Source organism: Micromys minutus (assembly GCF_963924665.1).
Source record: "Micromys minutus genome assembly, chromosome: 26".
NCBI lineage: Eukaryota > Metazoa > Chordata > Mammalia > Rodentia > Muridae > Micromys > Micromys minutus.
Window position 1 is genome coordinate 42,861,953 of NC_137961.1, and position 12,330 is coordinate 42,874,282.

Here is a 12,330-nt window from a genome sequence, read left to right on the forward strand (position 1 = left end):
CACGCACAAAAACAACCATCTACACATCCCATAATAATTATAGCTAAAATATAAACTTCAAGCTTGTCAGCTGGCGAAACACTGCTACTTTGGTCAATTTATAGTCTAATGAATGTTGCTCATTCATCAGAATATAAATGGTTTTTTTGGCCATAAATAAATTGAATATATTATTTAAATCTCTAGCCGAGGGATTCTTAGATGAGTTGGCATTGCTGTTCACTGACATTGAAGCCTTAATGAAGTTGGTTGGTTTTGCATATGGACATAGTTAGGAGTTACTGTGCACAGTGTACATGATCAGCACAGCTGTTCTGAGAAACAGTGTTTATAGGGTAGTCGATTTCTAAAGGTCATGTCTAGATTTGTGTTGAGGTGTGCCACATTCTCAACCCACTGTGGTGTGTGTGTGTGTGTGTGTGTGTGTGTGTGTGTTAAGCAAAAGAATAATGGGGAAAGCTCTTTCCAGGCAGGGCTTTCAAAAGCAAAATGCTGAAAAAATATTTCCTTTTGTTTGGTCAAATCATTGCTCTAACATCTTCATTTCTGTACTCAAAGTCTGTATTATAAATATTAGTATAAGTATATACATAATTAAAATTAACTCAGAAATAGTCAATAGTGGAATTTGTTTTCTGGAAAAAATAGAGTTCTATTGTATCAGATGTATTTTACTTTATTATGGCTAATATTCTTTTTTTTTAGTGGGGGTAGAATTCAGTAGATTTTATTTTATTTTATTTATTTATTTTTTAAACTTTATTTTAAAAAACAAAGATAAAAGAAAAAATTTAAACATTTTTGCATAAATGTAAACGAATACATTTTTGTCAGTGCTTGTTTTTTTTTTTTCTTTCTCTCTCTTTTTTTTTTATACTAAAAGAATAAAGATTTTTATTAAGCATTGTAAGTTGCATTCAATAGCTTCTGGATACGCCACATCACAATCCATCAACAGTCAATCAGACCCAACAGCAGTTCATTCTTCACAATCCATGAGTTAGGGCAGAACTCCCTTCAACTTACAGTAAGATCCTACTTAGCTCTTGCGGGCAGGGGCTGGGGAGTTACACCTCATTTCTGATCACTAATGTGATGAAGAGCATCGGAAGTATATGGAACATAAGAAGTGATTCTGATTCAAAGTACATTGTTTGGAAACAGTAACAAAACATCAAAATGATAGAAGTATACCTGCTTCTACTAAACTCCTGATGGGAAACTTCTCAAGAACAAGCAATTTGTTTCCTGCTACAGAGGGGGAGGGATGTTTTGTTTTTTAAGATCATAGGGGGGTTTTTTCTTTACAGAATTTCATATTTTGCTAATATGAATATGAAGGCATAAAACAGCAACAAAGAACAATAATGCACACAGCAGTGAGTACACCAGGGTAATGTTGATATTCCAAACGGCTAGATAATTTTGGGGGGTTTAGAATAAATGCAACAGAGGTCAATAATCACAAAATTTTAAGGTTAGAGCAAGATCAGTCAGTGACTAAACAGAGTTAACATCTTTTATAGGACTATTACTGATTATTAGCATTTTGTTTTGCAAATGGGCACATACTGGTAAGAATGGAAGAACGGACGATAACATGCATAATATTAACTACACACTTTAGAAATTATGAACCATGCAGAAGTTTAGCTCAAGTAGTAGCACTAATGGTCTACGTCCGATTCCAAACCACGGAGCTCACTGATCACAGATGTATGGTATTAGTCACGAAGTTTCAGAACATTGTTTTGACTTTGAAAGGTCATTTGCATCTTCTATGATTTCAACTTTATCTCCATTGAACTTGCTTGTAAAGTATGTATGATGTACTGTGTATTCAAAATCAGCACAACAGCAGTTTACTCTATAAAGTTTTTTTTTTTAGTTTCAATAGTTGCACTTTTCTTTTAACACAAAAGAACCACATCAACAGTGATGAAATTTAAGTAAGAAAGAAAAACTGTGGTTGTGCCTTATTTCTTTCATAATCATAAATCAAAGCCTTAAAACAAAGCTTCATTGTGAAACAGTAATGCAAAAATCAAATATAATGGCATACATATGGTGCCAAATGCTAAAAATTATATTTTAAGCTATATATACTTAAACATTGCCAAAATTTGTTTTCTTTATAGTTCTAGAAACACAACTCTAGGCTTTTGTCATAACCAGTTAAACTTTGTGTACTTCATTTTTAAGTGCGGGAGTCAAATGCTCTTCATTTTCTTTCTCTCTTTTTTGTTTTATTGTAGCATTTTGACTACAACTGGTTAAAACTAAAAAAAAAAAGTGTTGTTTAAATCTCTGATATCAAAGAGGGATCTGAATTTCCAAAGTCCTCATTGTCTTACGGAAAGGACAAAATGTACATAACTGCAGGCTCTCTTTCTCTCCAGATAGTCCTGAATCCTTACCTTCCAGCATCCTTCACCCTCTATAAAAAATAAGTTTACTCTTCTTTATTTAAGACAGTTGCCTCCAGAGCAGCCTCCCTGCCGCAGGCGCTGTCTGTACTTAGTGCATTTAAGTGAGGATTTGTATTGCACGTTTTAGAGTCATTGTTCAAGGCACTTTCAGAGTGGCTGGGGGCCCTGGTGTCACCTGTGCTCCCATTAAGTTGGGGCACTGGCTTCTCCTTGGCCATCACTCCGTTTTCAGCCAGAGACCCTTCTGAGGACACAGCAGAGGACTTGGATTCCCCAGATTTCGACTTCAGTTCTTTGGCCACTTCTTCTGCTGAGGCAGCATAAGGAGGCCTGCCCTGAATTGCTCCCTGGCTTTTGTAGCCTCTGCCATAGTACCTTCCACCTCTTCCAAACGTTCTAATCACTGGAGTGGAAATGACACCCCTTGGACGCCCTCTTGCTGGTCCTCCCACAGACACCACCTGCAGAGGGAAGGGCCCTCGGCCCTCACGGCCCCGCCTGCTCCCAGCCCAGTGGCCAACCACGGTGCCAGCTATTTCTAGCTTCCCTCCCTGAGAAGGAATAGGTTGGACTCCGCCCTGGGACTTGCTAGTCCTGCCGCTTTCACTGCCTGAGAAGGCTCCACAGTGTCCCGATGCTGCTGTCACCCGGAAGGCACGGTAAGAGCCTGTCGCTACTGTTTCCCTATAATGGCCTCCAAAGCCACAGACTCCTGCAAAGCCCCTGCCCCTGCCCTGTGAGGGTGGGACTGGCCCAAAATGCCGAGGGTATACAGAAGCTGGGTAGAAGGGCAGAGCAGGAGGTGGCGGGAAGGGGAGTGGATGATTTTGCCGGGAGAAGTTGAGCCCTTCCAGGATACTCTGGCGCATCTTTTCAACCTTGGCAGCTTGCTCAGCCTGACCATCACAGAGGTCGATGAGTGGGGTCTTTTCCCGGCTGGCTTTAAGAAGTTTGGACTGGAAGAGCTTCCCATCAAAATACATCCAAGGACAACAGTGTTCCCAGGGTATGGGCTGCCCACATGCATCATTAGCAAATAGTGCCATGTCTACTCCGCTCATGAAGAGAGCTGACAGCTGAATTCCTCGGGGGTCTAAGTTTTCAATCTTGAGTTCCTGCAGCTGGTCCGGCTCATAGAGTTTGGGGGACAATGCCTGAGCCAGGAAGGCATCCAGCTCCTGACGCCGCAGAATGCGAGCTCCGGGCCACTGCACCATATACCGTAAGACGCAGCAGAGCACCATGAGGTGAGTGGGCACATTGGCAGGATTGAGCATGGCTGGGGTATCGGACCTCATGCAGGCCAGGAAGGCCCTCATCCGGCGGTTCTTGTCCTCCACCGCCTTGCCCAGCCAAAGCCTCTTCAGATTGGGGCAGGTCCACTCCCGGAAGGCCAGTGCTTCCACTAGCTCTGGGGTCTGAGGAGACTTCCCCTTGTAAGCTGCCCATTCCTTAATGATCAGTGGCGAGAATTCTGGTGGAAGTCTGTTCTTTCTAAAAGCAAGTCTCTCAGTTTCCTTTCTGCTTTCTGCCAAACTAAACAGGACTCCGTAAACATACTGACGAACTGGCCTATAGAGCAGGGCGGCCGGAGGCAGGTCTTTGTTGGCTTCATCTTCAATAGAAACAGCAATTTTGATTTCACCCTTTGTCAGGACGTGGAAGATGTAGGGGTACATCAGTCCCTTCTTGTGTCTGTGCTCAGCCACTCTCAGCACCTCAGGTGCAACGAGGGGCAAGGGAGGTGTGGTGATATCCATGTGGTTCCTGGTGGGCATGGACAGGAGGCACGGGATCGGCTGAACAGTGCCCATATGACTCCCTTTGCCTTCAGCTAGCTGGCTTCCCGAAGAGGCAGTAGATGAACCTTCTACCTTTACTTGGTCTCCTGGGTCTCCCCGTGCCAGTGGCTCCGCATGGCTTCCTGTCTTCTCCCAGCCAATCTTGTTCCCACTGATGTGGTTGGTTGCCCCGCCACTGCCCTCATCATTGTCTGATGATGATGATGTAGAAGAGCCAGGGAAATAGGCAGAATCCACGTGATTGGGGCTGCCACTCTGGGCCAGGTTGATGGGCGAGGAGCGCTCATACAGCGGTGTGTGCTTCCCCTCATGAGGAATGTTGCTGTAGCTGTTCTGCTCTGTCAGGTTCTTCCCGCTAGTGTCCAGGGCGAGGGCAGGCTCAGGGAGGCTGTACGGGTATGGAGCCTGGCCTGGTGTGCCCCCTGGGTTGGGCACCTGTGGGACCGCGGGCTTTGCTTGCAGAGAAGTCTGTGGAATGTTGAGCATCTGAGGGGGAACATATGGTGGCACCATCCCAGGCATTCCAAATGGATTTGGTCGGGCTAAGTAATGTGGTGGGTGAAATGGCATAGGCTTGCTAGTTGCTGAGTAATATCCAACTGCTCTCTTAAATCGAATGACTTTATCATCTGTTCTAGACTGTGAATGCTGGAAAACATCTTTAGCTATGGCGTCCAGGTCAGACGTGTCGTGAATGTTGCGGACATAGTCAGCTACAGCTTTGATCACTACATCACATGGTGGCAAGACCAGCTGGTGGGCTCGGACCTTCAGTGAGGCGAGTGGATGCTCTGGACCAAGTAAACTCCAGTGAAAGGAAGCCAGATCCTCATCAGGTAGTATCTGGTTTCCTAACAGAGCAGCAAAAATAGGAAAACGGTTTGGGTTCAGGTCCAGTTGCTTGGCAACCTCGTGCATCAGATATTGGCTTGTGGTGAGACTCTTCCCGTTGCGGCTCAGTTTCAGGGCATGGGCACTGAAGTAGTAGGGGATGTTGCACAGTGCATAATCAGAGTCATACGCCACCAAGCCATGGAAACCATTCTCTCTACAGAAGCCAATCACTTCTTGATGATGATCCTCAATGCTCTGTGCAACCTTGACGTGGAAGCGGATGAGCGCCAGGCGGATGCAGTGGGCCATGCAGACGGGAGGCAGGAACCAGACCTTGGGCGGTGGCGTGCCCTTGTTCTGGACATGGCTGACGATCTGCTGCGCTGTCTGGCGCTCGTTGCCCTGCCGCTTGACCCACTCGTGCAGCCGGGCCTTCTCGAGCGCACCGTTGAAGAAGACGAAGAGCTCGATGTTGCTTCCGAAGCAGGCCTTGGCCACAGCCGCCAGGTAGCCGAGCATGTGGTTCCACTGGCCGCCGCTCACCCAGTCGGTGTAGAAGCCACCGTACAGGCGATGCAGGCAGTTGTCGGCATCCACCAGCAGGCGCAGCGGGGTCTGCGGGGGCCGCTGCCGCCCGCCGCCCACCAGGCTGCCCCGGGCCAGCTTCTGCAGCTCCACCGGCACCACGGCGCTCGGGCTCGGGCAGTGCTTCTCCATGTAGTCCTGGAAGCCCTGCACGCCCATGGCGGCGGCGGGGCGGGGGGCGGCGGGGCCGTGGCGCGGCCAGCGGGCGCTGGCAGCCTCAGGGCGGGCTGGGGCTGGCCGGGGGCGTGCTCACGGCCGCCTCGGCCGCCACGTGCTGCCGCCTCCCAGGGCCATGTCTGGGGAGGGCTTTTTTTCTTTCTCTTAAGGTTTGATACTCTGCATTAAGGTCTTACTAGTTACAATGAGCAAAAAGTACATGTAAAACAGGATGTAACCCGGAATTACTCAACGTTTTCTTGGTGTGTAAGGATTGAGCATAATGTTTTTTTTTTGTTTGTTTTGTTTTCTTTTTTTCTTGAACTTCACACAGTCTGTGAGTTGTTTCTGGGGCAGTCCGAGCCTCTGGGGTTAGCACCCCACTATCAGTGACTGCATATTATGTCTGTTCTTTTGTGACTGGGTTATCTCACTCAGGATGATATTCTCTAGATGCAGCCATTTTCTTAAGAATTTGGTTAAGTCATTGTTTCTGATAGCTGAGTAGTACTCGATTGTGTAAATGTACCACGATTTTTGTATCCATTCATCTACTGAAGGACATCTGGGTTCTTTCCAGCTTCTGGCTATTATAAATAGAGCTGCTATGAACATTGTGGTGCATGTATCTTTGTAGTATATTGGAGTGTCTCTGGGGTATATGCCCAGAAGTGGAATAGCTGGATCTTCAGGTAGTACTATGTTATGGCTAATATTCTATGATGAATGTTTACCCTATTTTAAATTCTCATGCCTCTTCCCCCAAAGGTTATTTAAAAATATCTTATATTAACTTTATATAATTTCTTCATAATTTTACCTTAAAGATTATGCTTTGTTTTAGTAAACTGTTTCATTATAATCCAATTCTGGATTTTGTAACATTTTATTCTAAAAAGACATTTACTTTAAAAACATCCTTAAAATGCCTGCCTTTGGTATATTACTGCTTATCTGTTTACTGAATTTATCCAATACACAACTCCAAACATTAAGCATGTTTTAGCACTTAATGTAGGGCTAGATAAAATAGAAAATAAAGTTACAGTGTGTTGCTCTCTGGGGAAAAAATAGAAAGAGTCCCTTGCTTTAAAACATTTCATTAGTTTGGAGAAATTAAATATATTATAGTATTATATGAAAATAGCATTTGAAATATAAAAGGGCTCAGATAAAATATAACTTAAAAAAACAGTAGTATTCTTGTGCAGATTTTTTTCTCTTAAGAAGCGAGTTTAGGGTTTGAAAATTGAGCTCAGTGGTAAAACAGCTTATCTACAAAGCACAAAGCCCTGGATTTGGTCACCAACTCTAGGTGAGACAAGAGAAACCATTTACAAAAGATAAGGTATAGAAAAATTGTACAATCGTACTTTGATAAAATGTATAATGAATGTACTTTGTATATGGTCATACATACTAAATGAAGTTATGCAGTAGTAACTGCTTTCTTTTTTTAGCAAAAAAGCTAAAGCAATTATGATGGCACATTAAAGCATATTTTTAAATTAAAAACTAACAGTATAATATTAAGTACAGAGCAAAAATACCAAGTCAAAATCTCAGAATCAGATAGTAAAGAAGCAGGCAACAACCTGTCCTACCTACTGGAGGTAAGAAAAAAAAACTGTTTTGAAATTGTTGAAGCTGAAAAGCAAAAGGAAGAAGGGTGAGTCCTAAGAAGGATTGCCAGAGAAGAATTCCACAAGATATCAATCTCAAAACACTGGTCTCAGATAAAAATTTTAGAGGGAATTTGTCTTTTTTTCATTGGATATTTTATTTACATTTTAAATGTTATACCCTTTCTTCCCACTTATCCCCTCTGGAAACCCCATGTCCCATTTTGTCTCCCCCAGTGCTTTAAGCATGCTCACCCCCCGCACCCCCCATACTGGCATTTCCCTACACTGGGGTATTGAGAATTCTCAGGTCCAAGGGCCTCTCCTCCCATTGATACCTGACAATGCCATCCTCTGCTAAATATGCAACTGGAGCCATGGGTCCCTCCAGTGTTCTCTTTGGTTGGTGGTTTGGTCCCTGTGTGCTGTGGAGTCTGATTGCTTAATATTGTTGTTCTTCCTATGGGTTGCAAACCCCTTATGCACCTTCAGTCCTTCCAGTGCTGGGGACTCAGGCTCTGGCAGAGCCTCTCAGGACATAGCTATATTAGACTCCTTGTCAGCAAGTGCATTTTGGCATCAGCAATATAATATCTTGCTTTGTTATCTGTATATTGGAATATATATATATATATATATATATATATATATATATATATATATATATATATATATATATATATACCAACCCTTGATCCTCTTACAGTGCTGCCCACCTCTCCTCAACTTCTTTCAGCTTTCCTCCAATTCAGCCACAGGGGTAATCAGTTCTTGTGCTCTAATGACTAGTTAGCAAATATTTGTGTGACTATAGAGAGGTCACAATGTTGTACATATGGAAATGTCTTCTGGGCTGCTGTGCATTTTTGATGCCACTAGATTCATGGTTAGCATAATTAAGCAAAAATTTTTACCCCAAATTAAAGATATATTCTTAAAATTTATATTTAAATTTTCCTCAAAAGTATAAATAACATTTTATAATCAGAAAGATCGAATCCTGTGTTTAAAAAACCTCCTTAATTTTATTGAAATCAGCCTTTGCTATTTTAAGTTAACTAAACTTGGAGGAATTCCACGTGCTCACATATTTTACTCATGTGGCATCTTTTTGCAAAATCCCAATAGCAAATTATCTTAAGCACAAAAAGCCAGATTTTTCTTAAAAAATATCTGTAGAAATCATTTTTACTCTGAGTTCACAAAATACACAATAGTGGGTGTCTCAGATGAAGCTGATGTTTCCATTTCTATACACAATTAAAAAATTGTATAGAAAGATTTTAGGGCTGAAAAAACTGAGGTTGGCACTTGATTATTTCTGATTTCTGTACAGTGATATTATACCATTTCATAAAAATATAATAATTTTACTTAATAAAAGAATGTAATTATTAAGAGTTTATACATTATTTTCTATCTAATTATTAATATATAAGAAAAATAAACTGTTGGGTTTAAAAATAGCTTTATTTAGCATACCAAAACCACAGAAAAATAAGACAATTATATCTCATATAGACATAAAAAGTTTAATACCATAATTTAATGTAAACCAATCATTTGAAAATGTGAATTAAAATATATCCTATTTGCACAGAACTAAGTTAACCCTTCTTCCATAGTTGTTGGATCAGGTCAGGCGTCTTGAAGAAGTTATCATTAGCAATCAACAAACATCACCTCTCTTCTTTTATTAGTCAACAGGAAAAGAAGCAGTCATTTATTCAAAACATATATAATTCATTGCTACTCTTATAGCAAGGATTCAAAAAAGCACCAGTTCAAGGATTCCAGACACAAACAATGTAGCTGGAGGTTTGAAAGTCATTCTATTGGAGGAACTTTGAGCAGAGTTTTTAATTTAAATATAAGTTGTTGAATTCGACTCACTTGCTGCTTAGAAAGGCATTAAATATGTTCTTCAAAAATAAATCTTTATTAAAAATGATCAAAGGCAAATCAATATCAATCAGGTAGGAAAGGCAAAACATAAAAATATATATCCTTATTCCTGATAAGTCCCTTAGTTATAAAATATATGCTAAGAAACTCAGTCTATAATACCAGAAGTGTAGCAAAGGGATTTTAAAAGTGTGAAACCTAAACTCGACTCAAACACAATAAAGAAGGCATAAAATAAAATTTCATGAAGTTTGTGGTTAGTGCAGCTGTTCATGACAAGGAAATAGTGTTTTCTATGACCAGCAAACTTAACAGCTCTCATTACCGATCAATTTATTTAGGTTTAGTTTCAAGAATTATCATTCATTGTTCTACTTCACTTCAGAAAGTATTAAATCCAATATTGAGGCTTTAAAATATACAGAATTTACAAGGACAAAATCCCAATTTAGTGATAAGATGACTTGTTCTTTTGTCCAGTCCTGGAGTTCTTAAAATTTTAGTTTCTGGATCCCTCCTTAAATTCTTGGGGGAAATCTAGATTCCAAAAAGCTTTTGTTTTTGAGATTTGTATTTATCAAATAATTAACATATTAGGAATAAACTGAAAAATTATAGTACTAATTCATCTAAAATTAAAAAGTATGACAAAATAAATTTCTATTTTATGAAAAAAGCTATATTGTGTTTTTAAAATATGTGTGTGCATGTGTAGGTTTGTGTGTGGAGACTATTGTTTTCAATTGTTCAACTTTGTTTGAGAGAACTAGAAGAAAGTGATAAGTTGAAAATATTTTCATTTCACAGATTCCATTGTAGACTGTCAGAAAATTCATAAGGTTTATGTGCCACAATTTGAAAATTTCTGGTCTCATCTAAAGACTAATATTAGTGTAACACACACACACACACACACACACACACACACACATCCCAGTCTTAATTTTATATTATAAACAACCCATAACTCCTTTTTTACTCTGGATTAAAGTTCTCCAACTTCAGATTTAATTAGAAACATATGATTATCATGTAGTGAGTAAAATATTTAAAGCAATATTGTCATGCTGAGACCATTAACAAGATACAAATAACTTGACACCCTACAGACCTATTTACTAATTCATGTATTTTCATGTAAATTCCAGTATTTTATCATCCTGTGCAGCACAGGCAAATATACTTAAATTGGCATGGCTTTTGTATACTTCAGATTATGTGTGAAGGTAAGTAATAGCCCAAATACTCAGCTTAGAAAAATATTAAATCACTATGGAACAGCCTAATCTATTTCTCATTATGTAAAAGCTCTTATAAAATTCTAGGAAAATAGAAATAAATATTTGCTTTGACCATTTTTTGATTCTTTCTGAAATAGTTTACTTTGGCAATTCATCCATAACCTACTCTATCTCCACCAAAACAAGAAGTAAAACTACTGCAGCATACTACATACTACAGATACAGATGAGGATGCTTGCAGCTAATCATCAGACTGAACATGAAGACCCCAAAGGAGGAGCTAGAGAAAGGACTGAAGGAGCTGAAAGAACTCAGATGTCCTTCAGTAGATGAATGGACACAAAAATTGTGGTACATTTACACAGTGGAGTACTACCCAGCTATCAGAAATAATGGCTTAACAAAATTCTTAAGAAAATGGATGCATCTAGAGAATATCATCCTGAGTGAGATAACCCAGTCACAAAAGAACAGACATAATATGCAGACAGTGATAATGGGATACTAATCCCAGAAAGCTCTGAACACAGATAAAACTCACAGACAGGGTGAAGTTCATAAAAAAATAGAATATATTTTTAATAAAAATAGTAATGTATCACATCCCCTTTTCTTTCATACAGCCCCTCCCAGTTTCTCTCCTATCCCCTCAAATTAATAACCTCTTTTCCTATAGTATTGTTACATATAAACATATGTGTATGTATAAGTACCCATAAATATTAATTACAACCTTATAAAGATGTATTTGTATACTTTTATGCAAAAATGCTTAAAAATCTGTACATTTATCTTTATTTTTTAAAATAAAGTTAAAAAATAGTGTAAACAATTCTTGCCAGCCACACAATGATCAGTGGAGTAGTTAGTACTTTTCCCAATCATTAATACAAACTGTTCATTACCTAAAATACTTGCAAGCAAGATGTTAATTCGAGCGGGTTAAAATATCCAAAGATGCTAAAAAATATATTTAATGGGATTTATAATCAGCCATGAAGAAAAAACATAGTAGAAAATGAGCTAAATGCCACCAATTATCAATGATTTCCTTGATATATATGGCTTTAAATTACACATAGTAAATGCTACATGTTCTGTCTCTGTCTCTCTCTGTGAGATGTTTCTAATACTGAGGATGAATTAATGCATATTCGTTTTCCATTCAGGAATGAAGAATTAGAAAGTTAACCAATGTCTTTAATTAGAAAACACGCATGTTGCTGTCTCTCACACACACTGTGCTCCCTGACATTGTAACTTTGGTGAGTAAGGCTGTTTTTTGGGTGGTGTGGTAAAAGCTAGTTGCACACAAATAAGATGGTGCACATATGGTTATGAGTATATACTTAAAGCATATAAAGACTGACGCAAACATTTCTTTCCTTCATGTTTTCTTTTGTAAAATGAACACAGATAAAGACTTTATAAGAAAAATAAAGATAAATCAAATCTGTGAATATGAAACGAGTAAAATGCACATTTATGTAGTATAAAGTGCTAGAAAATATATCTGTTAATATTTTAGAAAAGATTACAATTTAAAAGAAGGCAAAAGAATGTGCAGCTTCACTTGATGGTGGTGAACACAGGCACCAAGGCAATGGCAAGAGCTGAAATGCAGTTTATTAAATCCTTTTATCTGATGGAGAGCAATTTGAAATTAGCAAGAGAGGGAGAGAGGGAGAGAGCAAGAGAGTAGAGAGAGAGAACAGGAGAGAGAATGACCGAGGAGAGAGAGCTAGCGAAAGAGAG

General features: G+C 39.6%; 1 protein-coding gene across 1 annotated transcript; it reads right to left on the reverse strand.

Annotated features, from left to right (window-relative positions):
* Positions 1–2,452: 2,452 nt before the first annotated feature.
* LOC308437646 (constitutive coactivator of PPAR-gamma-like protein 1) lies at positions 2,453–5,809 on the reverse strand (the record flags this gene model as incomplete). Its single annotated transcript, XM_080938756.1, has 1 exon — positions 2,453–5,809. The coding sequence occupies one exon, from the start codon at positions 5,807–5,809 to the stop codon at positions 2,453–2,455; it is 3,357 nt and encodes a 1,118-aa protein (XP_080794882.1).
* Positions 5,810–12,330: the final 6,521 nt, after the last annotated feature.